The 25,724-nt window shown below is 43.2% G+C and overlaps 1 protein-coding gene across 2 annotated transcripts in view; it reads right to left on the minus strand.

Moving 5' to 3' along the window:
* Window positions 1-2,827: 2,827 nt before the first annotated feature.
* Window positions 2,828-25,724, minus strand: part of EFCAB11 (EF-hand calcium binding domain 11) — a 160,060-nt gene continuing 137,163 nt past the window's right edge. For both annotated transcript variants that reach the window (XR_009264710.1, XM_058739986.1), the window contains one exon: window positions 2,828-3,054. Coding sequence is in view for 1 of the 2 variants with exons in the window: in XM_058739986.1 (XP_058595969.1) it covers window positions 2,973-3,054 (82 nt within the window). In the remaining variant the exon portion in view is untranslated. The remainder of the gene's footprint in view (window positions 3,055-25,724) is intronic.

A 25,724-nucleotide genomic window follows, 5' to 3' on the forward strand; every position in this document is an offset into this window, starting at 1 on the left:
ACTTCCCCTTTCTTTTTGGTCTTTGCTCTCAGAGCCTGGATCCTCCTAAGCAGCAAATCCTTGGGGGAGGGGGGCTCTCCATCCTAGACTAGGTGCAAATTCTTCTAAGAAAGAAAATGGAATGGCTGTCTAGCTTTTATCAACTTCTGCTCCCTGTGACCAGCCCTCAGTACACCTGGGAGTGCCCAGTGACCATGTCTAGAGGACCCTCTAGAGGAACCAGAGTTGACTGATCCAGAGGCCAACGAGGTCTCCTTTCTGAGGTCTTTGGACTTGGAACTGGCCAGATCACGGGATGACTGCTTTTTGGAACCGACGTGTGAAGCCGACAGTGCTTATGGCACAGAGGCAGAGTCCGGAGGTACTCGCACTGCAGGTTCTAGTTCTCTCGAAACTCAGCTGTACCACTGCCCTCCCTGTTAGCCCAGTATTTCCCAGTAAGTTCCCTTTCCATCTAAGCTAGTTTGACTAGGTTTCTGTCATTGAGACCGAAAAAAGCCTGGACTAATCCAGGGTCAAGGGAGTTGCCTGATAGCTATTCCCAGCCTGGCCTCTTGCCTCCCAAAGCAACTGGAGAAAGTGAATCCTCTCTTTCTGTTGTCATGTTTCCCAGGAGAAATGAGGTCCAAATAGACTGCAATACGAGGTTGTGGTATTCTGACAATTACTGAAATACTGGTGCTTTGTTGGTGGTTTACTCTAATTTTGATATTGAAAAAACCTAAAAATCAGTATCACTTACATATGGAGATGAAGACCAATGACTCAACCATTTAAGTTATGATGAAAAGACTTCCTGAACAAAACTCTTATCCAGAGTCAGAGAGGACTTGCCATCAGCTGGAACAATGTGTACTAAAACACACGATACTAGGGGTGCCTGGGTGGCAGAGTCGGTTAAACATCCGACTTTGGCTCAGGTCATGATCTCACGGTTCATGAATTCAAGCCCCGCGTCGGGCTCTGTGCTGATGGCTCAGAGCCTGGAGCCTGCTTTGGATTCTGTGTCTCCCTCTCTCTCTGTCCCTCCCCCACGCAAGCTCTCTCTCTCTCTCTCAAGTAAACAAACATTAAAAAAAAAATTAAAACACACATAATACTCGAACATACCCTGGATCCTCTTTGTTTTTGAAACAATATTTCATTTGTACTTCTCAATGATTTTCAAAATTTTCTTCATTTTTGATAACGTTTAGTTTGTTAATTTCTGAATAAGATCTTTTATTTTTTTTTAATGTTTATTTACTTTTGAGAGAGAGACAGACAGACAGGCAGACAGAGAGCGATTAGGGGAGGGGCAGAGAGAGAGGGAGACACAGAATCCGAAACAGGCTCCAGGCTCCAAGCTGTCAACACAGAGCCCGCCACGAGGCTTGAACTCACAGACCATGAGATCATGACCTGAGCTGAAGTCGGATGCTTAATGGACTAAGCCACCCAGGTGCCCCAGAATAAGATTTTTTAAACAACCTTTTTATTGTGGAACAGTTTTAGCTTCACAGAAAAATTGTGAAGATAGTACTTATTATTAACGAAAGTCCATTCATTATCAGTGTTTACCTAATGTCCTTTTTTTCTATTCCAAGAACATCACATTATATTGTTTTGTCTCCTTGGGCTCCTTTGACTTATAACAGTTTAAGACCTGGTTGTTAAGTGTATTCGCTAATAGTGTGTGATAGATCGATGCGTGTTTAATGTTTCTATTTTACAAATGTACGGTTTTACTTGATCTTTAAACATGTACTACTTTTAAAGTGAGAATTATATTCGATGTTTTCCTAACGTTCATGCTATGATTTCTGAACACTTACAGACAAAATACCGGCACTGATACCAGTATTTATTTAAAAGCGCTGAAGGTCCAGTGTCACAGTTTTTGTTCCAGTGCAGCAATTATCGGATCCCACATACGGACGGGCCGAAGATGGAGTGTGTGAACACAGATGGCTAAGGCCCCTGATGCAGGCAGAGCCACCCAGACCCGGGAAGTGTGCCGCACGGGGCAGCTGGGTCCCTGCAGGAACTCCAGGCCCAAGTCATCCGAGAGGGCTGTGCAAATAAACCTTTGGCCTCCAATATCCTTCCTTCCTACACTCTGGTCTTCCTCTGCGTAGAGCTGGAGAAGGCTTGCTTGTGTCAGCCCAATCTGGTTTTTTTTTTATCTTGTACAGCGAGTGCCACTGGGGACACTTTGCAGTGATGATTCTGACACCGGGTACAAGATCTTAAAGAAATCTTAAGTCTTTGTTTTCTCCATGCTTTGCGCTCAGTACACACGGGTGTTATTCCTTGTTTGACCAAAGCTGAATGCGTGAAGGAAACGGGTACCATCGGCAGGAAAAAGTGACCTCTCTCCAGACAGTAGGAACCACTGAGAATCAGGGAGCACGTGTGTGGAGTGGGGAGGACTAGTGAGTGGAGCCTGTAGTGTGGGTGGGTGTGGGGGGTTGAGAGTGAAGGGGAAGGTGGGGCCGGCCCCAGTGGGAGTGCCAGCACCAGCCTGGCTCAGGGCTGCTGGCTGCATGGAAGATGATCTGTCATGACCTCCTCTAGGATTCTGAGACACAAGTAGTGTCCGCAGCGGGGCGCCTGGGTGGCTCAGTCGGTTAAGCGTCCGACTTTGGCTCAGGTCATGATCTCACCGTTCGTAGGTTCGAGCCCCAAGTCAGGCTCCGTGCTGACAGCTCAGAGCCTGGAGCCTCCTTCAGATCCTGTGCCTCTCTCTCTCTGCCCCTCCCCTACTCACGCTCTGTCCTTTCTCTCAAAAATAAATAAAAACATTAAAAAAACAAACCAAAACAAAAAACCAAGCAGTATCAGCATCTGCAAACCACGACCAAGAGTTTAATCACAAGCACGCAACCTTATTATTACATCATTAGCAGAGCAGAGGGGTGGAGCCTTGACATGGAAATACACATTACGATCTCTTTGTCTCCCCAGAAGTTACCAAACGCAGTTCACCGTAGTTAGGCTTCATTTCGTCCATAGTTCATGGCATATTCAAAGTCTTTAAAGCTCACAAGATCGTCTGAGTCTTGATCTACTTCCCTGGAAAATGAAATGCAAAGATATTTAGCTATTTACAAGTTATTTTTGTCAAGCTTACGCATCAAGAGCACTCCAGAATCTTTATTTCTTTGCATGTCTATTTGGGAGAGGCCCCTACTTGAAGGCAAAAGGTGATGTCTATTTGTTTTTTTCCTACATCGATATACCTAAGGTGGGACGGAAAGGAAAAGGTATTGATTAAAACCAACGAAAATAATATATCATACATTTAAAGGAATGAAGCCAAATGCACAGGTTTTTAAAGAAAAGCAGAAATGATGTTCTTCTTCTAGTCATCCTGCATGTTTTTTCTGTGATGTGTCAATAAATACATATGCATTACACAACAGAAATGTGGAATAAACCAACGAGAGAGAAGAAAAACGTTTTGGGAACAAGCGGCGATAATGGGAGTGATTGATACCTGCACTGTACTGCCTTTACGCTCCTCGTCTCATTGAATGTCTGCATGATGCAGATGGGTCCACTTTACAGACAGAAACACTGAACTGAGAGCGGTACACCAGTTTCACAAGACCACACTGCTACTCAAGTAGCAGACTGGGACCTCAGATCAAGATGGGTGCATTTCCAGGGGCTCCTGGGAGGCTCAGTTGGTTAGGCGTCCACCTTGGGCTCAGGTCATGATCTCATGGTTTGTGGGTTCAAGCCCTGCATCAGGCTCTATGCCGACAGCTCGGAGCCTGGAGTCTGCTTTGGATTCTGTGACTCCCTCTCTCTCTGCCCTCCCCCACTTGTGCTCTGTCTCTGTCTCTCTCTCAAAAATAAACAAACATTAAGAAAAAAAAAAAAAAAAAGACCATTACATTCCCAAACCAAGGCTCTCTATACACTCTATTGCACGTTGCCTCTCTACTTACATAGAATATTCCAGAGAAAAGTGGTTGTGTTGCAATTTCACGTGGCTAACTCTAGCTGCCGATGTTTTCACTGGCTTCACTTGTGGCCTGGGAAGTTCTGTTAAATCCGCACAAATACCTAGGAAGCTTTGCTGACTGACCATGAGAAGCCGTGAAGATGTGAGCTTCTGGCTGGTTGGCTGAGAGTGTGGGTGGCCTCAGCTGTGTGTCCCTAGTACTGCTGAGACAGGACCATTGCTCCCTCAACAGGGACAGAAATAGCGCCCACACCACAGGGTAAGAGAACTCACATCGCACGGCATTAGCGACACATTTCGACCATTACCGGGACAAGTAACGTTTATTTAAGAAGTATGTTTGAGAGGATACCTGATGAGTAGTGGTCACAGCTCCTGGTTGGGGGCAGGGGGGATGGCATTCGAAAACAAGGCATTACATGCTTCTGATTCTGTGTCTCCCTCTCTCTGCCCCTCCCCCGTTCATGCTCTCTCTCTGTCCCAAAAATAAATAAACGTTAAAAAAAAAAAAAAAAAAGAAAACAAGGCATTACATTCCTTATGCGGAGCATTTGCAGTTGATGCAAACTCCGTTTTGTTGACATCCACCACGACAGAGGGCGTTTTACAGCAAAGACTGGCCCAAGTAACAGAGCTACTAATCACTGTAATAGTTTTAAAGCAGGCTTTTAAAATATTGAATTCTAAAATAAACTTTCTGAATATTTCATGCCAAAGTCTCTGAAGTCTATAATGGTTCTGGATAGTGATGATAATTTTTCATTCTTTTGAAGTAGAGAAAATCCCTACTTCTCTGCCCCAGGGCAGAACCACATTGCAGTGTGTTAGTATAAAATGACTACAGACTGTGGACGCCATTATTCTTGCGACTCCTTTTGGTAAAATACACATGATGATTTCACGCTATACAGGACCAAAAGCAGAATGTCAGCTCTCTTCTAAGGGATTAGAAATAATCAGTATCACATGTGGCTGACTATGGAATAGCAACCATCACTTTTATTAAATTAGATAATTGAAGATTTCTTAATATTGCCTAAGTATTTCCCCCAAGGAATTGGATTAGATAACTGGCCTTTTTTCTTTCCACTCTGAACTGGTATGGTTGCACTATAAATCTCGGAGGGTGAGTTAAGAGGACGACCTAGAAAAGTAATGTTTAGGATAAACTGCTTCTGAGAAAAAAAAAATATATATATATATATATATATTTTTTGGTGTGTTTATTCACTTACCCAGATGCTGAATGCTTGCAGAAAAGGGAATCCCTTTAACTGATTTTTCTCAGTTAACCTCACAACCTTCATTGTGATTACATTAATTTATTTTCCTCGCTGTGTTTGTCAAAGCTTCCCAGCAGAAAATGGACACAGTGTAACCAAGAAGTGTTAAAATGGAAATGTTTACTCACAAGGTCTGTGGTGGCATTTTATTCACGTAATGAATGGAGGAATGTTATGTTTATATTTGTAATGAGACATGGTACAATACTTTCTATCTTCTGGCTTTTCCTCCTCCATATATATATATATGTATATATATATATATACACACACACACGTATATACATATGTGAATATAATATAATATAATATAATATAATATAATATAATATAAGAGAGGGCTGGCTGTCTCAAGGAGAGGGAAGAGGAAATTCACATTGCAGAGCTATAATTTGAAAAGCTAAAACATACTGTTTTTCATTGCAGGCGGAATTACTCTGAAGAGGGAAGGTTTCACAGCACCCACACTTGAATCACGGCGTGACAGAAGGGCAGATATGGCTGGTGGGCAGAAGCAGTGTGCACTGAGATGAGGAGACGTCATTAGGTACCAAGTTGCACCATTTCCGTTCACCGCATTCACCCTCAACAGTTCCCTCTAGTTCTGAGAGGCGAGGGTGCCGTCTCTTCGTCAGCAGCACAACATGTCACGCTAAAATCCTCCACCAACTCGAAATGAACTCAGGGACGGGGAGAACTTTCTCTGGTTTCTGGCCGTGTCCCCACCTCTCGGCCCAGGGGAGACAACAAATGTCTGCAGAGTGGAAGAATTTGTGGAACCAACGAATCTGGAGCGAGAGTCGACAACATTATGGAATATCTACTACCTCCCGGGAGGGGGCTGGGGCGGGGGGGGGGGGGCGTCAGAGAAAGAGAGCACCTCATCGCTGTTTTTATGGAGTCTGGAAACTAGCCAGAGAAAGAATACACACCGCAGAAGGCCCCCAGGAACCACCCCTCGGGGACCCGTAAGCGAGAGTCAGCTATGGTCTCCACGCCCAATCGCATTTTGTGAACACAGGCTAGGTACAAGAGAGACCAAGTGAGAGACGAATTTTGGAAAATGAGACTGCAGAGCAGAACACGGATGGAAGGAGTCCCTTGGGTGTCGGGCTGAACAATACAGAGATAGATATAGAGCAAGACATTGGAAACTGAGGCAGACACCTGCCACGTCTGAGTCTACCCTGCCCGAGAGCCGAAGCCCGGGCACTTGAATCCAGCTACGTGGTAGCTCTTCACCAGACACGAGGACACGGATGCAGATGAGTATATAAGCTTCTATCTCAGAACTGGCTTTTCAAAGGAATTAATAAGGCTCCTGCGGATGTACGAGGGGAAAATAAATGCTGTTAACAACAATAACGGCTTTCCAGAAACGTCGGTCCAGCTAAATGAAAGGCCTTCCGGCTGGCTTGTTTCTGAAATGCAAAAGGGACTGACTTGTGGAGCAGAGACTCAGGAGAGCTGAGCTGTTCTGTGTAACTCAGCACGAACAACTGAGGCCCCTCGGGGTGGAAGGGCATGACAAGCCAGATAAAAGAGAGAGCGCGAAGAAGGGGCCGCTGAGAAGTGGGAGGCTGGGATGCTATATGAAGGGAAATGGCCCATGAGAAAGCCTGCACTGATGCAGCGATCAGAAGCCCTTTAATCAACCGCTTCGTGTACCATGTGCTTCAAAGGCGTCCGTATCACTTGGTATAACCTCCCCTATCTTCAGCAAGGGGTGCAACAGGCTCGCACTCTACTAGGGATAGTGTTTGGGGTGGGGTGGGGGTCTGTGTGGACCTAGAGGCTGAAGACCGAGTTAGCAGATGAGTTCCACCTGAGCAGGTGCAGAAGCAAGCAAGAAAAGTAAGTGGGGAATGGTCAGAGGCATCAACCGAATTAATGCAGAGAAATGAGAGCGCAGAGTCATAGGCCTTCCAGGAGCTGTACAAAAGCGTGGGAAGTGCTTTAAAATCCCGCAGGGTGTAGACTGGGGCTTCCAGACGACGCTATTTGAACTGTGAAGTACAGAAACACCCAGGCAGATACTGGGCTATCTTGAGAATTTCAGGCAAGACCAGACTCTGTCCATTTAGCTAGGTTCTGGCAGTTTTCTGTTAAATTATAAACATTTTCTGACTCATAAGTGGTTATAATTACTTTCATCAGCATGAGCTTTAACATTTGTCTCTTTTGTCCTGATTGGTTAAGCAAGATTCTGTTCTCTCCTTTTTGTGATGCTGTGTGGACTCCAACGTCCCTGCCTTGCAAGGAGCCAGGGTTTCATACTGTGAATCTTTTACTAAGGTAGGACATAGTGTTGCTTTAATACATTCTGAAGAGAAACATAGGGTTTTTTCTAATTTTAAAAATATGTAGAGTGTTTTTCACAAGTAGTAAACATTTCTTGTACAAAAATATTTACGTGATAACCATTTCTCGTGATGTCTTCAAAGTAGTAATTTCTTGGAAAACAAGTTTTTGTAAAATAATTTAAGAGTGCCGCCTGGCCAGGTCTCCAAAGCCAGATTTCAGATTGGAGTACGTGCTTTTGCCCAAGTTACTTAAAAAAGATTACATACATGATTTTTAAAAATTAAAAATGAGGAATGGAGTGTCTGGGTGGCACAGTCGGTTAAGCGTCCGACTTCGGCTCAGGTCATGATCTCGCGGTTTGTGGGTTCGAGCCCCGCGTCGGGCTCTGTGCTGACAGCTCGGAGCCTGGAGCCGGCTTCAGATTCTGTGTCTCCCTCTCTCTTGACCCCACCCCCCCGTTCATGCTCTGTCTCTCTCTGTCTCTCTCTGTCTCAAAAATAAATAAACATTAAAAAAAATAATAAAATAAAATGATAGACTATAAAAGTGATATTTTTAAGTGCCAACAAGAATATGAACTAGAATGTATTATAATTGCAATCTGAGAAACATGTAACTCATTTGGGCAGAACTTGAATGTGAAATGTTAAGTGGAAACTTCTCTTACGGGTTACTTTGTCTTAAAATATTCCTTAATATTATTGATATTTTTCAACCGAAGGAATATTTTCTTTTAGTCCCAATTTTCTAAAAAGATGGCTGTCTTTTACAATGCATAAAGCCTCACCAGCTAGGGCAGGGTTTGGGCCGGATAATTCTCTATTGTGGGGGCTGTCCCGTGCACTGCAGGGATCAGGAATTTTAGCAGCATCCCTGGTTTCTACCCCTGAGATGTCAGTAGCACACTCTCTCCTCGCTCCCCAGCTTTGACAGCCCAAAACGTCTCCAAATATTGCCAAGTGTCCCTTGAGGGACAAAATTATCCCTGGTTGAAAAGCACTAAGCTAGAGGAACCAAAGTTGGAGACGATTCTTTGGAACATTACAGCTAAATCTATACTTCCTAAAATAATTGCTTTAAAGACTTTTTTTTTTTTTTTTTTTTAAAAACAGGTGATTTCGGGGGCAGCTGAGGCACACATGTTCCTTGGATGGATTATGCAGATAATTGCCTCAACACTCTGCTTGCCGACGCTAAGGTTCTGAATTGAGCCCAGAGAAGACCGCACTTGAGAGGCAAGCTCGTGGTATGATAACAGAGCCAGTGACAGGCATATCTGTGTTCCCAGCAAACACACTGACAGACAGCAATTATTTTGAGTCACTGTGATAGTCACACAGGGTTTTGAAAGTTGACGGTGTATTTGATTCACCTGAAACATGAATGAGAAATTTAATGTGGAGGCAAAGATTTAAATTAGAAAAGTTTTCTTAGTGGAATTTTTGGGGTGGGGAAAAAGGAGAGAGAATCTCTCTCTCTTTGATTCTTTATGGAATAATTTAAACTAAAGTCAAAACTGCCATCACATTAGGGACAAAGCTGTCATCCTGACTGAACAGTGAGAATAAAAATTACCCTCCAAGCAAGAAGCCCCTGCTGGGGATGAGAGGACCCGCCAATTGAAGATGTGATGATGACAGCTTCTCCCGCAAGCAGCCTTCTCTTCTGAGGAACCCGCTGGTTCTTTCCACGGGCGTGCTTGCCTCTTTGTTGATGAGAGTCCTGCAGGGCTCTATGGCAATCCAGTTGGTAATGTGTTTATTAATTTTACCTTTTTAAAGACATGTGTTAAGAAAAGCCATTCAGACACGCAGGAGAGATGAAAAAAAAAAAAAAAAAGATATGTAGATGATTTCTGGTCTTTTCTAGGCGCCTGCGTGACTTTGGCTGTGCAGTGTGAGGTTGACTCCCCACGTGCCCACCTCGTGTTCTCGCCCCCCATCAGTTAGCCCAGCCATGGCTGGAGGGCCTCCCCTCAGGACACCCCACACCAAGTATCTCTCACTGTCTTCCTGGGACTGCTAACACTGGGTGTGGTCCTCACATACATGCAATCTGGAAGGATGAAAAACTAAGGAGGTAACACACCCCACAGGACGACACTTGCCCAGTGAGGGAACAGGCGTCAGTGGATATCAGCTCACTCCTGTCCCTCAGGCAGGCAGCCTGCTCTGAGGTCGTAGTCTTGGCTCACTGGAGGTTCTCGTGGGATTGAGCTCTAGTTGCTTCCAGAAGGGACGAACTCTTTGTTAACAAACGGTTAACAGACCCTTTGTAGGGGCTTTGACCTTCATTCTCTGTTCTGCTTGTGCTCCCTGCGGCCATCTTCCAAACAAACAAACTGAATGTGATTCCTCATTGCAAGGTCCGCTTTCAGTAAGATCCCAGGCTGAGACATAGTAGAAAGTTTATTTCGAGAGGTGAAGTTCCCGTGGGGCACCTGAATCGTCATCAGCAATAACATGCCATGTTAAGGGTCTCATTCAGGTAAGAGGGACCTCACTACTTGAAATAGATCAGTGGGTTCCTCTACTTGGAAAATGTTTTAGAGCCAATGAAATACTGCCTTTAAGAAGAGCTCTGAAGTTTTAAGCTCCAGACAACTACCATGTCAGGGGTCACCAGAAAATGACAGGAGAGGCATTCTCTAATATACATGGCTTATTTAATGATATTTAGTCTGTCAACAATTAGTTGTTCCTTCAGCATGAGACAATATATTCCTAAGTAGAAGAGAGGGTCTTTTGGATACAGAGGTACAGCTACGGACTGGCCATGAGTCGTAGGTGGTAGAATTGGCCATGTAGGATGAACTGTGAAGGATAAAAGGATGGCCAGATTACGTCAGGAACAAAGAATGACACAAGCCAGGCAAGACTTTGGCCTCATTAGGACCAGGCTCGGCTTTCTAGATGAAAGACAACAGTGGATGCTGTTAGATCCTTCCCCAGCATCCATCCTACACCCTCTGTGCTGCTCAGCAGCTATGTGATTTGGGGGGGATGGTTTCCCATCCCAAGTTCCAGAAGTGGGATCTACAGCCAATCACTAATAATCCTACCATCCTAACCACAGCGATTGGGTTCAAGGATTGGCTGGCCAACTGGGACATGACATCTCTCCCCTGGCCACTATGGACTGGTAAAGAGTTGGCTCAACCATAATGAAGCCTAGGAGTTTTGTTTGTGGGCAAAGGAGAAGCCCTTCCTGGGATGCAGAGGCAAGGCTTGGTATGACCATAGTCCTTTTCCTACCGCACCGATGCAATCTCCACAGTTCTGGGAGCCAATGGTGTATTGATCCAAAAATTTCTGCACGTGCTTGTAAATGTCGATTATCAGCTTTGCGAATGAGGCTACACACAGCTTTGCGAATGGGGTGAAAGAGTCAAAACAGCAGAGCGAGCTGGAGGCTAATCAAACCAGGCTGGAAGCAGCCTGAGGTCAAAATTCTTAGTCACCTGACCCAGTAGTGTTGCTTGGTTGTTCAAGATGGTCTGAAATGGATGCCTGACGCTTTTCAGTGAAAGTGTCCTGACATACCAGGGATCTCGTCTGAAATCTTTTCTAAACCTTGCAGTATCTGGAACTGGGTAGACATAGGATAGGCACTCATAAAGACAGTATTTTTGAAATGATTATTCCACTTCAAAACGAACCCGGAAATAATTCAGATTTTCCTGTTAGGTGCTATCTCAAGATTCTGGATTATTCTCCACAATCCTGCATTCAAAGAAGTTACTTTTCTTGCCGTATCCAGCAAAAATCCCTATTTGCAGTGCCTTAACTGTGAGGCTATTGGCGGGACCAATATGGTTTTTTCCTTAAAGAGCGACAGGATAGATTCCCCCGTCCAAGACAAAAAAGAAAAATGGATGTGAAATACAGTCACAGCTGGCAAAAGTGATTAACTATAAATAATGACTCACTTTTTCCTATTTACTAGGTTTTAAAAATGAGGAGGCTTATTTAAAGCTAGAAATATTTTAAAAGGAGGAAAGAATGTAATTTCAGTATGCTTGATTATTGACTACTTGTGGGCATGTGGATAAATGCAATCAACATACGGCCCAATGCCTCACTTCCGGCAAATAGTTTCATATTCCTTCCCTGTCAAGTGTTTTAGCAGAGCTGCTAATAAACAGTGACATGGTCTTTTTTCTCAGTTTGAATCTCTGGAAGAGAAATGGTGATGTAAGAAAATAGCACAGATCAGACAGCTTTAAGGATAAAGAACAAAAGCCAAAGTGAACATCTTTGAAGTAATTATAAAGAAAAATCTGGTTCCTATGCTTTAGGGTCACAAGCTCTTCCATTCTTTCCCCACAGCAGATCTGTATGACAGGCTCACTCTGAATATGGTGGGGGTCGGGGTGGGGGGCAGCGTGGTTCAGCAGACATGGCCTAGGAGTGAGCTTTCATCTCAGGGAGGCTGTGTGACCTTGGGCAAGTGTCTTAGCTGCTCTGAATCCTAAGCTCTTCACTTGTCAAATAGAATGGTTGGGCTATGACTTGCCAAGATTTGATACAGCTCTAAATTTTGACGGATCTAAGTTGGATTTTAACTTAGTGTCTTTGTGCATAGAAAATTTAAAAATACAACCAAACTCCTGTTAGCTATTTTTGCCTTCAAAAAGTACTCTGAATCTTTAACCCTGCAGACAGTTGTAAAGAACCATACACATATATGAATGTAAATGGGGGAAAAAATGATCCTGCCTTCAACAGTGTGAAATATGAATGGAGATAAAGCCATTTCTATTTCAAATATATAATCACTTCAGCTGAGATATCTAGTATCATCTTGAACTTGATTATGAGATAAAAGAAATGGGACAGAGATGGCAATCATTTAATCTCTTAAGAACAGCTATTCTGGAGAGCTTTTCACTCTCTGCTCAATAGATTTCTCGCAGGTTATGATCCGGCTAGAAAGAAAGCATAATGATGAGGAAAATTATGTTTTCAATAACACACGCTTTTACAGTACAAGTCCTTCCACAAAGGAGGCAATAAAATGAACTCTGACCACTTTAACAGATGGCGTAATGGCTCAGTGCACAGATGTGGCCTCTCTGAAAGCAACAAGTTCATATCCTTGAGTGGAGGTTTAGGAATGAGCTGAACTTTGAAGTGTAATGTGGGAAAGATTACATACTTCCAGACAAGAAAGCTGAGTATTAGTGGGTTCAGAGGCTTGGAGAGATGGACCAAAAGAATAAGGCTTAATGAGCTTCATTTTGCTAATGCAACAAACAGACTTGAAGTTGAAATATGAACTATAAACATTCGAGCCGTTTATAAATCCCTAATAACATTGTTAGCCAGTGTGTGCTAGGAAGCTTCTTGCTTTTTAAAAGCATACTTCCTCGGAGTCAGAAGACACCAATGTCAAATAATGCTTATTTTCTCTAATGGTGTCATGTTTTCAAATAGGACATGTTTTTAATGATACACGACAGGAAGGGTTTTCTGTTTGCTTAGTTGTTTGTTTGTTTCATTTTATTTTATTTTTTTTTAAATTTTTTTAATGTTTATTTATTTTTGAGAGACAGAGAGAGACAGAGCATGAACGGGGGAGGGTCAGAGAGAGAGGGAGACACAGAATCAGAAGCAGGCTCCAGGCTCTGAACTGTCGGTACAGAGCCTGACGCGGGGCTCGAACTCGCGGACCATGAGATCATGACCTGAGCCGAAGTCGGGCGCTTAACCGACCGAGCCACCCAGGCACCCCTGTTTGTTTCATTTTAAAGGAAATTTGAGAAATTGTACCGCAAGTTTATCTGGAAAAGTAAATGCACCAGAAGATTGAGAATACTTTTTAGGAAATAAACATGTATCAAAACATAACACAGAGCTTCGGTAATTAAAAGTGTGATTAAGGCCCAGCAATCAATGAGCGAGAACGGCATCCAGAACGTGCATATAGGAACTCACCAAAGGTGAGAGGAAGCAAGACAAGGAGCTGGGATAACGGGTCATCCATTCCGACATGGGTAAAGTTTGATTCCGTGGCAGAGCCTGCCACGTGTTCAACAAAATTTATTTGCTTCTCTTCCTAAACCACACGCTCCAGCCTCCCTGACAATTAGATGAGACTGGGAGTTCTGGCAACAGAATGATAATAATATAATAACAGAGAAACAAACACTAGCCATTGCCCCATCTAATTAAAAGCACTCACATTTCAAAGGAGAGCACAGGACCTGACAGTCACCCTAGGGACTGTGACATGGCCAAATCACACTATGTCAGCGGAGCCTCACCAGAAATCCGAGGGACTTGCTCTATATAGCTTAAAGAAACATTGTTTTAAAATTCTATCGGGTCAGGTTTTTGTTTTTCCATTAAATGACGATGTAACAATTTATAAAAATTAATGCTTTTAATTGTTTACACTTTAGTTTTAAATAATCCATTTAGGAAAATAAGATTTTACATCTCAGCCCATTTCCAATTGATGTGCATCACTGAGCCAGTAGGAAATCTGGCCTTAGTTCAGAATAATTATAATAAATTACTTATGCCTTCGTTTACAACATGCTCCCACCATTTGAAACCTCTGGGTCTGTGGACAGTAATAAACAACATAGAAAATAAATAACATTTCATAATGAAACAATTCCCTCACATTATCAGAAGCTCTCTATTAATAAAGCCTACCTATAATCACAAAGTCACGCCAAATGGAATGACCACGAGGGCTTTTAATATGAGAATTTCAGTCGAAAGAGATAAAGAAGGTTCAGAGGATATATGACAAGTGTTTAGAATATTATGAGATGCAGAGAATGTGCACACGGCTAAATTAATCAAATCCTAGGCTAAGACCAAGGGACTCCAAGTGTAAGTTCAGAGGGGATATTTTAGGACTGAAACCTGGGAGTGCTTCTTCATGTAACAGCTAGAAAACAGGACTTGTGTTCTATCCCTGAAATGAAAATGAAATTCTCAAGGTTGATACGGGGATGGGGGAAGATAGGAGGATGCACCCTCCTTAATAAGGTCTCACAGATTCCATGATACCCCCTCCTGCCCAGCACCGAGAATTACTTCTGAGGTGGGTGACCACTGTACTAGAAGCTGGCGTGGCATTGACCTTGCTGGGTAGGTGGATGGGGGAGAAGCGCTGAGCAAAGGAACTGGCTCATCATGAGGGTTTCAGCAATGCGCAAATCACTAAGGGATACTGGGGTGCTGGTGGGCTCTTTCTAGCCTTGAGAAGAAACCGGCCTCTCCTATAAATGGCCACGCTAATACTGATTTCAGGGATTCAAATTACTAGCCCCATCCAGCGTGACATTTTCTGCCCATTATCTAGTCTTTCATGCCTCCAGGCAAGGCCACATCATTGATTACGGAGATTTTCAGCCACTAAAAAAGATCTAGATCATCATTAAAGACATTAAGTGTTGATCTGCGCTGACTAAGTGAGTTAAAAGGTTCGTGCCCTTCTAGTAACAACTCAAAGAGGATGTTTCAGGATATTTATTAAACAAATTAAGTATTTACATTATGCTCGAGCACAGAGGCACAGTCACTGAGTGCGTAAGTGTGAGAAGATGAAACCGAGAGAATTGATGGTGGCAAAACTCTGCTTTTTCGGTTTCCTGGAAGTGGGGGCTGAGGACCCACCAAACGCTTGGGAAGGAGTCTGAACTGGGCAGGCATCAATGGCATCCTGATGACCACCTGCACAAATCTTTTTTTTTTTTTTTTTTTTTTTTTCCAACATTTTTTATTTATTTTTTTGGGACAGAGAGAGACAGAGCATGAACGGGGGAGGGGCAGAGAGAGAGGGAGACACAGAATCCGAAACAGGCTCCAGGCTCCGAGCCATCAGCCCAGAGCCTGACGCGGGGCTCGAACTCACGGACCGCGAGATCGTGACCTGGCTGAAGTCGGACGCTTAACCGACTGCACCACCCAGGCGCCCCTGCACAAATCTTTTTAACGTCGTCGAACTAAGTTAACCAAAAGAAGTTCACCTTGACTCCCAGTGTTTTCCTTCTAGAATGTACAGAAAAGCGGTGATGAAGAGTTGGAGAGACAAGTTAGGGTATCCCCTTCAAAGCCTAAAGAAAATGGTATTATTTCTCCTACAATTCCCCACCCTCCACAATTAAAAATTTTAATGCCATAGGGGTGCCTGGGTGGCTCAGTCAGTTAAGCATCCGGCTTCGGCTCAGGTCACAATCTCACGGTTCGTGAGTTCGAGCCCCGCGTCGGGCTCTGTGCTGACAGTTCAGAGCCTGGAGCCTGCTGCGGATTCTGCGTCTCCCTCTCTCTCTCTGCCCCTCCCCTGCTCATGTTCTGTCTCTTTCTCTCAAAAATAAACAGACATTAAAAAAATTTTTTTAATGCCGTAATGATAATGGACCCCCCAAATAAAAATATTTTCTTTAGCCTGTGGTGCACACTATGGTAAAAGAACCCATGTTTTCTCGAATACAGCAACAGTCCATAAATACTAGTCCATCTGTGTGATGATTATTATTAGTTTTCCTCCTTACTGGGCTGTAACCTTGCAGTGGGCTGAGACCACATACATCTAGTTCACTGTGTGTTCTCTACACCTGACGCAGTGCCTGGCCCACAGTGGATGCAAGAAATGTGTGCTGAATATCTGAACACGTGAACAGGAAAGTTTGGACACAGGAAAAAAAGAAATATTCACCATCCCATGATCTAGAACCAATTGCTATGATCATTTTGGTACTTCTCCTGCTGATGAGCATAAGAGTATTTAATATCCTTCTATTTTAAATTTTTTTTTTTTAACGTTTATTTATTTTTGAGACAGAGAGAGACAGAGCATGAACGGGGGAGGGTCACAGAGAGAGGGAGACACAGAATCGGAAACAGGCTCCAGGCTCTGAGCTGTCAGCTCAGAGCCTGACGCGGGGCTCGAACCCACGGACCGTGAGATCATGACCTGAGCTGAAGTCGGACGCTTAACCGACCGAGCCACCCAGGCACCCCTTTTAATTTTTTTTTTTTTAATTTTTTTTTAACGTTTATTTATTTTTGAGACAGAGAGAGACAGAGTATGAACAGGGGAGGGTCACAGAGAGAGTAATATCCTTCTATTTTAAACACAATATAGGGGCGCCTGGGTGGCGCAGTCGGTTAAGCGTCCGACTTCAGCCAGGTCACGATCTCGCGGTCCGTGAGTTCGAGCCCCGCGTCAGGCTCTGGGCTGATGGCTCGGAGCCTGGAGCCTGTTTCCGATTCTGTGTCTCCCTCTCTCTCTGCCCCTCCCCCGTTCATCCTCTGTCTCTCTCTGTCCCAAAAATAAATAAAAAATGTTAAACACAATATAAACATTCCCCTCCCCCACCCCCCCAATGCTATGGCTTCATTTTCATTTTGTAAATTTTTTTTTTTAAAGTTTTTATTTATTTACTGAGAGAGAGAGAGAGCCAGCAAGCAGGGGAGGGGCAGAGAGAAAAGGAGAGACAGAATCCCCATCAGGCTCCATACAGGGCAGAGCCCGATGAGGGGCTCGAACCCATGAACGTGAGATCATGACCTGAGTCGAATGCCTAACCAACTGAACCACCCAGATGCCTCATTCACTTTCATTTTTAATGGCTATATATGATTTTATCAAATGGATTTTTAATAATTTACTTATTTGTTGGACTTTGAAAAAGCCCCAGTCTTTTTGTTTTTATAAATATGTCAGTGAACACATTCACTAAAAATGCTTTTTCTTAGAAATAGGCTAGTGAGGGGCGCCTGGGTGGCGCAGTCGGTTAAGCGTCCGACTTCAGCCAGGTCACGATCTCGCGGTCTGTGAGTTCGAGCCCCACGTCTGGCTCTGTGCTGACAGCTCGGAGCCTGGAGCCTGTTTCCGATTCTGTGTCTCCCTCTCTCTCTGCCCCTCCCCCGTTCATGCTCTGTCTCTCTCTGTCCCAAAAATAAAATAAAAAAAAAAAAAAAAAAAAAAGAAATAGGCTAGTGAGTTCATTTACTCATTCATGGGACACATACTGAGAGCCCGCTAGGGACCAGGGGCATTAGGTTCTGAAGATATATGGGTGAGCAACAAAGAAACAGAGTTCCTTGCAGCTTTTAGCCACCAGAGAGAATTAAGTAATTCTGAGCAAAGTAAAATCACCACTGTGCTAAGTGCTCTGAAGGAAAGAGAGAAGGTGCTACTAGACGGTGGGATGCAGGACCGGGCGGGGAGGTCAAGGCCTCGATCTTAAGGAAGCCGAACGGGGCCGAGATCTGAGGGATGAGAGCTAGTTGGGAGGTGCAGAAGGGCTTTCCAGGCAGATGTAATGGCCTATGTGAGGGCCTCATGGCAAGAGAGAGCAAGAAATGTTCAAGGAATGGAAAGAGTGACTGTGGCCAGAGCACAGAGTGAGGAAGAGGGTGCAGCCGAATGAGGCTGGGGGGCAAGGGGGATAAGACTTTTCTGGAGCTTGCAAGCCATGTAAGGGTTTCGATCATAATCCAAAGAGCACAGGAAGACGTGGCGAGCTTCGAGGAGAGAGCTAATGTGCTTAAGTAGAAATTCTGAAAGTTCCTCCTTGCTGCAGTAGGCAGAACCATGGCCCTCCCAAAGACGTCCACGTCCTAATCCCCAGAACGTGTGGTGATGCCACATAGCAAAGGAAGACTGGGGCTGCTGGTGGGATTAGGGTTGCTGACCTTAAAATGGGGGAGATTATCCCAGATTATCCAGGTGCATCCAATGGAATCTCGAGGGCCCTTAAAAGTGGAAGAGGGAAGTAGGAGACTCAGGAAGAGTCAGAGAGAACTTGGGAGATGTGAAGACATCGCCTATGAAAATGGAGGAAGGTGCCACGAGCCACGGAATGCAGGCAGCCTCCGGAAGCTCCAGAAGGGCGAGGAAGAGAATTTGCCCCTAGAGCCTCCAGAAGTGAGGCAGCACTGCTGACCCCTTGATTTTAGGCCAGCGGGGTCGCTTTGCATTTCTGACTTCCAGAACTAAAAGGCGATACGTGTGTGCTGTTTTAAGTCACTAAGTCTGTGGTGAATTGTGACAGCAGCCACAGGAGATGACCACAAGGGGGAGGACAGTGAGTTTGGTTTTGGATATTTAAGCTTTACATGTCCCTGACACTGAGAATACGAACATTTGGAAGCATTCGCCTGTTTAGCCACTCACCTCACAAGCTGTATGATCCTTAAATAAATCAATTTACCTCTCATGACCTCACTTTTATCATATACACAACTATATTTACGGTTGGTTCCGGTTCTAAATCTCTGAGTGTATAAGCTTGGAAAGAAACAAATATGCTTTTCACTTAGATTACTGTCAGTACTTGGCAATCACTGGGGAAAAATGATATTAAAAAGAGTGGATCTAAACCAAAGGGGGAAAAGATTCTGTTTTTTAAAAAGTACCCCAAATATAAAATAATCTGGAAATACCGTAAAAAGAAATGTGTTGAATTTGTATAAAGAACACCGCAAAATTCCACTGAGCCGTAGAAAAGGATATTTGAAAATGCGGGGGGACATGCCATATGTGTATTCCTGGTTGGGAAGGCGAAATGTTGTAAAGGTGCCAGATTCTTCCCAATTAATTTATAGGTTGAATGCAATTTTCATCAAAACCCCAAAGGGAGGTTTTTGGAACTCCACGAAAATGACTCTACCATTCATCTGGAAAATAAACAGGGAGGAAGAGCTGAGAATGATTTGAAAACAAGAAATACTAAGTCTGAGAACATATTATAGCAACTGGGGAGAAAAAGTGTGTCTTTGGCGTAAGGACACCAGGGGATACAACGGATCACAGCCTGGAGAGGTCCCCCCGTATGTAAAAAAAAAAAACTCAGTACAGAATATGATAATGAAGGCACTGGAGACAAATAGGGATGGTTTAAAAAATGATAATGGAAAAACTGGCTCTTTGGCAACAAAATGATTTAGATCATCACTCCATGATATATACTAAAATGAATTCTAAATACATGAAAGTTCCAGAGAGTCTTAAAATTCAAACCACAGATTCAAACCAACCACGAAAATGGAAGTGAATATTAACCTGGTCTCAAGATGAGGAAAACATTCTTAGGATAAAAGTAAATGGAAGAAACTGTGAAGGAAAAGATCACAGATTTAAATATATGAAAACCTAAAACGTCTGTACTTCAAAAAATTATAAAAAATAAGGAAAAACTGGAAAAATAGTTGTGATAAAAAATGGAGACAGGTACATATTCTCATAGAAGAAAAATCGGGGGCTCAGTCGGTTAAGCATCTGACTGCAGTTCAGGTCATGATCTCACAGTTCGTAAGTTCGAGCCCTGCATCGGGCTCTGCTGTGACAGCTCAGAGCCTGGAGCCTGCTTCAGAGTCTGTGTCTCCCTCTCTGTCTGCCCCTCCCCGGCTCACACTCTGTCTCTCTCTCAAAAAAATAAACCTTAAAAATAAAAAAAGAAGAAGAAATGGGCAAATGACACGAATAGAAGAAAGAGTAGAGATGGAAAACATGTGAAAATGTTCAATGTTATAAGCAATCAATGAAATAGAACAAAAAATGAGATACTATTGTCACCTGTTAGACTTGCAAAGATGTGAAAAGGAGGTAACATTGGGTCATTGCTCAGAACATGGCTAGGGACGCACATGCTGCTGGAGAGACTGTCATTTGTTAATCAGGAAACTTTGCTAATTAGGCAAAATGGTAAGAAGAATCAAGAGTTGTAAAAATGACAAAATAAGTTCATACTCCCTAATATGGGATCCCCACATCCAGGAGCCTCTCCTAAGGTAATAACAAAAGTACAAACACACTCATTGTAGAGGTATTTAAAAAGTGAAAATAGCAACATGATCACAAAGCAAAGAGGTAAAAAATAAAACAAAACTCGCATTTATTTTAACAACAAAATCCTGGAGAGCAACAGGAAATAATAAATAGCAAAATATTAACACTGATTATCTTTGGTTTGGTAGGAATGTGGTTGGTTTGTATTTTCTTTTTCGTACCCTTCCCTATTTCCAAAGTAGTCTACGAGAAGCAGTTGTTACTTCTGTAACCATCTCTCTCCCAATACGCGTGCCCACGCGCCCAAACACAAGCACGTACACACACACACACACACACACACACACACACACACGCACACACACACCAGAATGCTTGAGCCCTCAGAGCACACACAGCCACCTCTTGTCTACCCTGCCAGCTCCCCCCTGCATGCAATCAATAGCTAAGGGAAAAATTCATGTTTGATAAAATCATCCAGAGAGTGATGGCCAACAAAGGAAAAACATTTAGCACTCCGAGGGCTTACATAATGTGAGTTTATAAGAAAGGAATGAAAGGAAAGACGTTATGGACAGAACTTTTAAAGGAATGAGCGTGTTCGAACGTGCAGCGGGCAACGCGGGTCCAGGGTGCTGCCGTCTGGGTGCACATTCCTCCGCCATAGTTTTCTTTCTGTGACTGCATGGTCTGACTATTCGGATCACTTGACACTCCTTAATAATAAATATATCCCCGTATGGAAGTTTTACTGAACACGGCTCCCAGGGGAAGAGAAAACAAAACAAAAGCCTTTTCTTAGTTAGAATTGAACCACAGGGATAAAATAACTCCACTTGGTGCTTGGTGTTACAGTCTCGGAGCACTGGACGGAACAAATGCCCCCAGATGGGAACTTTTCATCTCCATTGATTCCCTGCCCCCCACTCCCACCCTCCTGAAGTGCTCTGTCTTGAGGGCTTAAGGGCCTGCCATTCGTGAGTCTCACATACTCTGGAACATGGGAGGAAAGGCCTCTCTAACCTGCCTGCCATGCTTCCAAATTCCGACCTTCTGGCCTGAGCAATGGCATTAGTCATTCTTTCCCTTTAAGGAACTTTAGAAATTACCCAACCTACTTTTTTCATTTTACAGATGAGAAAATTAAGACTCAGAAGCATAAAACAGCTTTCCTAAAGTTACCTGCTCAGTTGGCAACAAAATCAGGATAGAAAACCCGGTCTCTTTATGGATAGCAGGGTTCTACACCCAGCTAATAATAATTCTGGGCTTTCGGAGGTAAAGAAGACCTTTGTCAAAAATCCACCTAGGTCCTATTTGACACTGAAAGAAAAGCCAAGTTGCAGAACACAACCAGCTCAAAGCTATGTACACGCTGCATGTAGTACTAGGACTAAGATCTCAGGACTCCTCACTTCCAACTCGTTCTCGGATTACGTGGGGATGTGGGGTAAACTCTGGATCAGGATCACTTTGTTGTGCAATCGCTCCATAGCTTTTCACAGCCATGCAGAATTGCAGGCTGCATAAGATATGGACCTGGAATGCCCTGATCCTCCTCCCATCCAGGGTGCTCCCCAGATCCTTGCAGAATATTAGCACGGACATCATTCCAATAATTTGGGGGTGAGAAAAGAAAACATGAAAACGTTTCAAAATATTAGTGCTTAAAAATTATGGAGTAAGTGTACATTTGAAAATTTTCCATTCAAGTTCTTAATTACGTTTTTCTCCCGCAGATGCCGGGTTGTGCTTAAGAAAAGAGCCCTTTAGCAAAACTTGAGTTTAGCAGAAGCACTGCTATCAAAATTAGGGGAATTTCATTATGAAATCGTTTTTAATTAATACTACACGGATAGCTGTAAACTGGAGTTTTGAGCAACGGTGAGCAAATCCACCATTCAAGGGGAATGACTACCCTGGAACGTCCCGAAAAGTAGGGTTTTGCCTGAACTGGTAGAGCACCTAAATGAAAAAATAAAAGTCAATGAGAATCACGAGGAAAAGTCAAATGAGCAGACTGGAGGCACTGCTGAGGCAAGGGGAGAATGTGAAGTCTTTAGGAGCTGTAGCAACAAGACAAATGCTAATTAATGTCTCCGCAAAAAGAAAATTTGGGAAAATTCACAGCAAATGATGAAACTTTTGTGACCCAAAAAAGACTTGTTCTTTTTATGATACGGTTAATTCACTCCATTCACCCCTAGCGTACTTTGCTGCAGTTGACCCTGAAACAACAGGGGTTTGAACAGGGAAGGTCTATTTATATGCAGATTTTTCAAAAAGGGTTAAAGCCACAAGGCGTTCGTTTATGATTGCCTGCCCCAGTCTCCATGGAATCCACTTGAAAGTGACAGGTACTGAGGTCTCCCTTATTGCCCTCTGAGGATCTGGGGAAGTTCACAGAGGCCATCAGTAGTAGCCTGCCGGGGGTCCCAAGACCAGGGGTCTGGGCTGAAGCAGAGGAAAGCACAGAGGGCAGGCACAGTGCTGCGCAGGGAGCTCCAGGCCCCAGGGGTTCCCACCCCCAGAGTCCTCTGCGTGCTGGGCTTCCCAGGTGCACTTGGGTGGCTGTGAGCCTTGGGCCCCTCCAGGGAGGCATAGATCCCTCCCCGTGGGGGCCCCTCTGCCAAGCACCTCCTGGTGGCCAGGGAGGCACTCCTGTGTGGACACAGCTGCTGATGGTGACAGGCCGGTGGCACACCCCCAGGCAGGTGAGGCAGCTGTACTGTTACCTTTTCTGAACCAAGGCCACCAGGCTGCAGAACATCACCATCCCCCTAGGTCAGGCCCATGGCTGCCCCTGGCCCAGCCTGACCTGACTGCACACAGATTGTTTTCAATAAACAGAGATACTTTACTGTAAATATATTTTCTCTTCCTTCTGATTTTCTTTTTTCTTTTTTTCTTTTTTTGGAATGTTTATTTATTTTTGAAGGAGAGAGACAGAGCATGAGCAGGGAGGAGCAGAGAGAAAGGGAGACACAATCCAAAGCAGGCTCCAGGCTCTGAGCTGTCAGCACAGAGCTGGATACAGGGCTCAAACTCACAAACCCTGAGATCATGATCTGAGCCAAAGTCGGGTGTTTAACCAACTGAGCCACCCAGGCACCCCCTTTCTGATTTTCTTAATGACATTTTCTTTTTTCTAGGTTACTTTATTGTAAGGATACAGAACATAATACATATAACATACAAAACAAGTGTTCATCGACTGTTTATGTTAGAGGTCAGGCTTCTGGTCAACAGTACGCTATCATGGTTTAAGTTTTAGGGAGTGAAAAATTATACCCAGATTTTTAGCTGCAAGGGAGCTGAAACTCCCATGTTGTTATGGGGCCAACTGTATTTGTATATTAGAAGGCTTAAAAGGGAATTTTATAAAATATAATGTACATTCTTGATTCTTAATTTCTGAAAACTAAGCAAAACAAAAACTTTAAAATCAAAAGCCATTGTTGCTCTTAATGGAGGTACAGATATTAGCGGCATGTTTCCGAAAAGCAAAGTCAAAACAAAGATACTCTTTATCAGACAGGTTACTTAATAAACTGTTAGAGGGTCATGTCAGGGTGATAAGGGAGGAAAAACAAGCAAGAAAAATTGAAAAGAAAGAAACATGGCTAATTGCCAAAGTCATGATTATACAAACACAGGAAACTGAAAGAAATCTACTAAAAATTTCAGAAAAAAAAGAATTCAAGAATACTTATCACATAAAACCCGTTCCACAATAACAAGTAGCATTCCTTTTTAGCAAAAACAACTACTAAATTTCTGCTTCAAAAATCTGTTTCCCTTATAACAAGGACAAAATATATCTGTACTTAACACACGTTTATTGAGTACTTACTTCGTAACTAACCTAAGGTGGGCTATATCGGCCCAACATAAATAAAACTACAAGTATCTTGTAGAAGAAAAATAAATAAGAATATTGTCAACATGGCAACAGTTCAAGTTAATTCACATATTTGATACATTTTCCCCAATAACAAGAGGGCAATTTGTTACATAAGAATTAAAAACCTTATCAGAGATTGATTTTGACAATAAGTGCAGGGGTGGAGACGGGACTTGTGTTAGGAAATACCGGATTGTGTCATAAAGCAACCCACATCGGTGTATACTGCTGACTTCAGAAACAAGGGAACCAGGGTGCCTGGGTGGCTGAGTCGGTCAAGCATCTGACCTCGGCTCAGGTCATGATCTCACCGTTTGGGAGTTCAAGTCCGGCATCAGGCTCTGTGCTGACAGCTCAGAGCCTGGAGCCTGCTGCTTTGGATTCTGTGCCTCCCTGTCTCTCTCTGACCCTCCCCTGCTTGTTCTCTCTCTCTCTCTCTCTCTCTGTCAAAAATAAAATAACAAAATAAGTAAATAAATAAAAAGAAACCAGGGAACCAAGTGGAGACTTTTGAAAAAGCACCTAAGTTATATGAGAATTTAATACAGGGCAATCTGAGCGCAGCAGAAAAGGAGAGCTGCTTAAGTTATTCCTTAATAATATTGAGAAATATAAACTTAAACCCTTACTTTGCACGAAACAAAATTATAAAGCCCTAATAAAATTATAGTGAAGAAAAATTTCACATACAATTTCCCAAATTTAGAATAAAACAGTAAATCTAAGTGGCCACTTGGATTTACTGTTTAAAAAACAAGAGAAGTTGCAAATAAGTGGTAGCTGGAGTAGGGGATGAAACTAAGAGAAAAGGTAAATATTGATATGGAACTATTCTGTGATAAACATTGTATATCAATTTTGACATCTAAATTATATAAAAAGCTCTTACAAATTTCTAAAAAGGAGTCAACATTCCCAATGATAAATGGCCAAAAGTACAAAAGAAAAAACATTTAAATATACTAAATTTAAGTCAATGTTCAACTTGCCAACTTGCCACGAGAGTGAAATGAAACTGTAATGTAACACTTTACACTCACAGAAATAGCAGACACAAAGACAAGTGATAAAGTCCGGAGTTGGCGGGACCCCAAGGAACACATTGCTATTACCCAAGAACAGCGTTTCAAACTCTTCCAAAGGCAGTCCAACTGGAGGTAACCACAATCACGCACACACAAAAGACGATACTCTCTGACCCTTTAAGCCTGTTTCCGAAAATCCTGTTTCTGTGTATCCAAAGAAAAACACACTTAAAAAACTTCGGCTCTTCAAAAAATACTGTGAAGAGAGTGAAAAGATAAGCCGCAGACTAGAAGAAAATCTTTGCAAAGCTTGTACCTGATGAAGTAATATATAAAGATTTCTCCAAATGCAATAATGAGAAAGCAAACAACCCAATAATAAATGGGCAAAAGACTTGAGAAGACACTTCACTGAAGAAGATACATGGATGGAAGATAAGCACGTGAAAAGATTTTCAAAATCATTAGTCATTAGGAAAATAGGAGTGGAAACCATAATG

This window comes from Neofelis nebulosa, chromosome 7, assembly GCF_028018385.1.
Source record: "Neofelis nebulosa isolate mNeoNeb1 chromosome 7, mNeoNeb1.pri, whole genome shotgun sequence".
In the NCBI taxonomy this organism is placed as follows: Eukaryota; Metazoa; Chordata; class Mammalia; order Carnivora; family Felidae; genus Neofelis; species Neofelis nebulosa.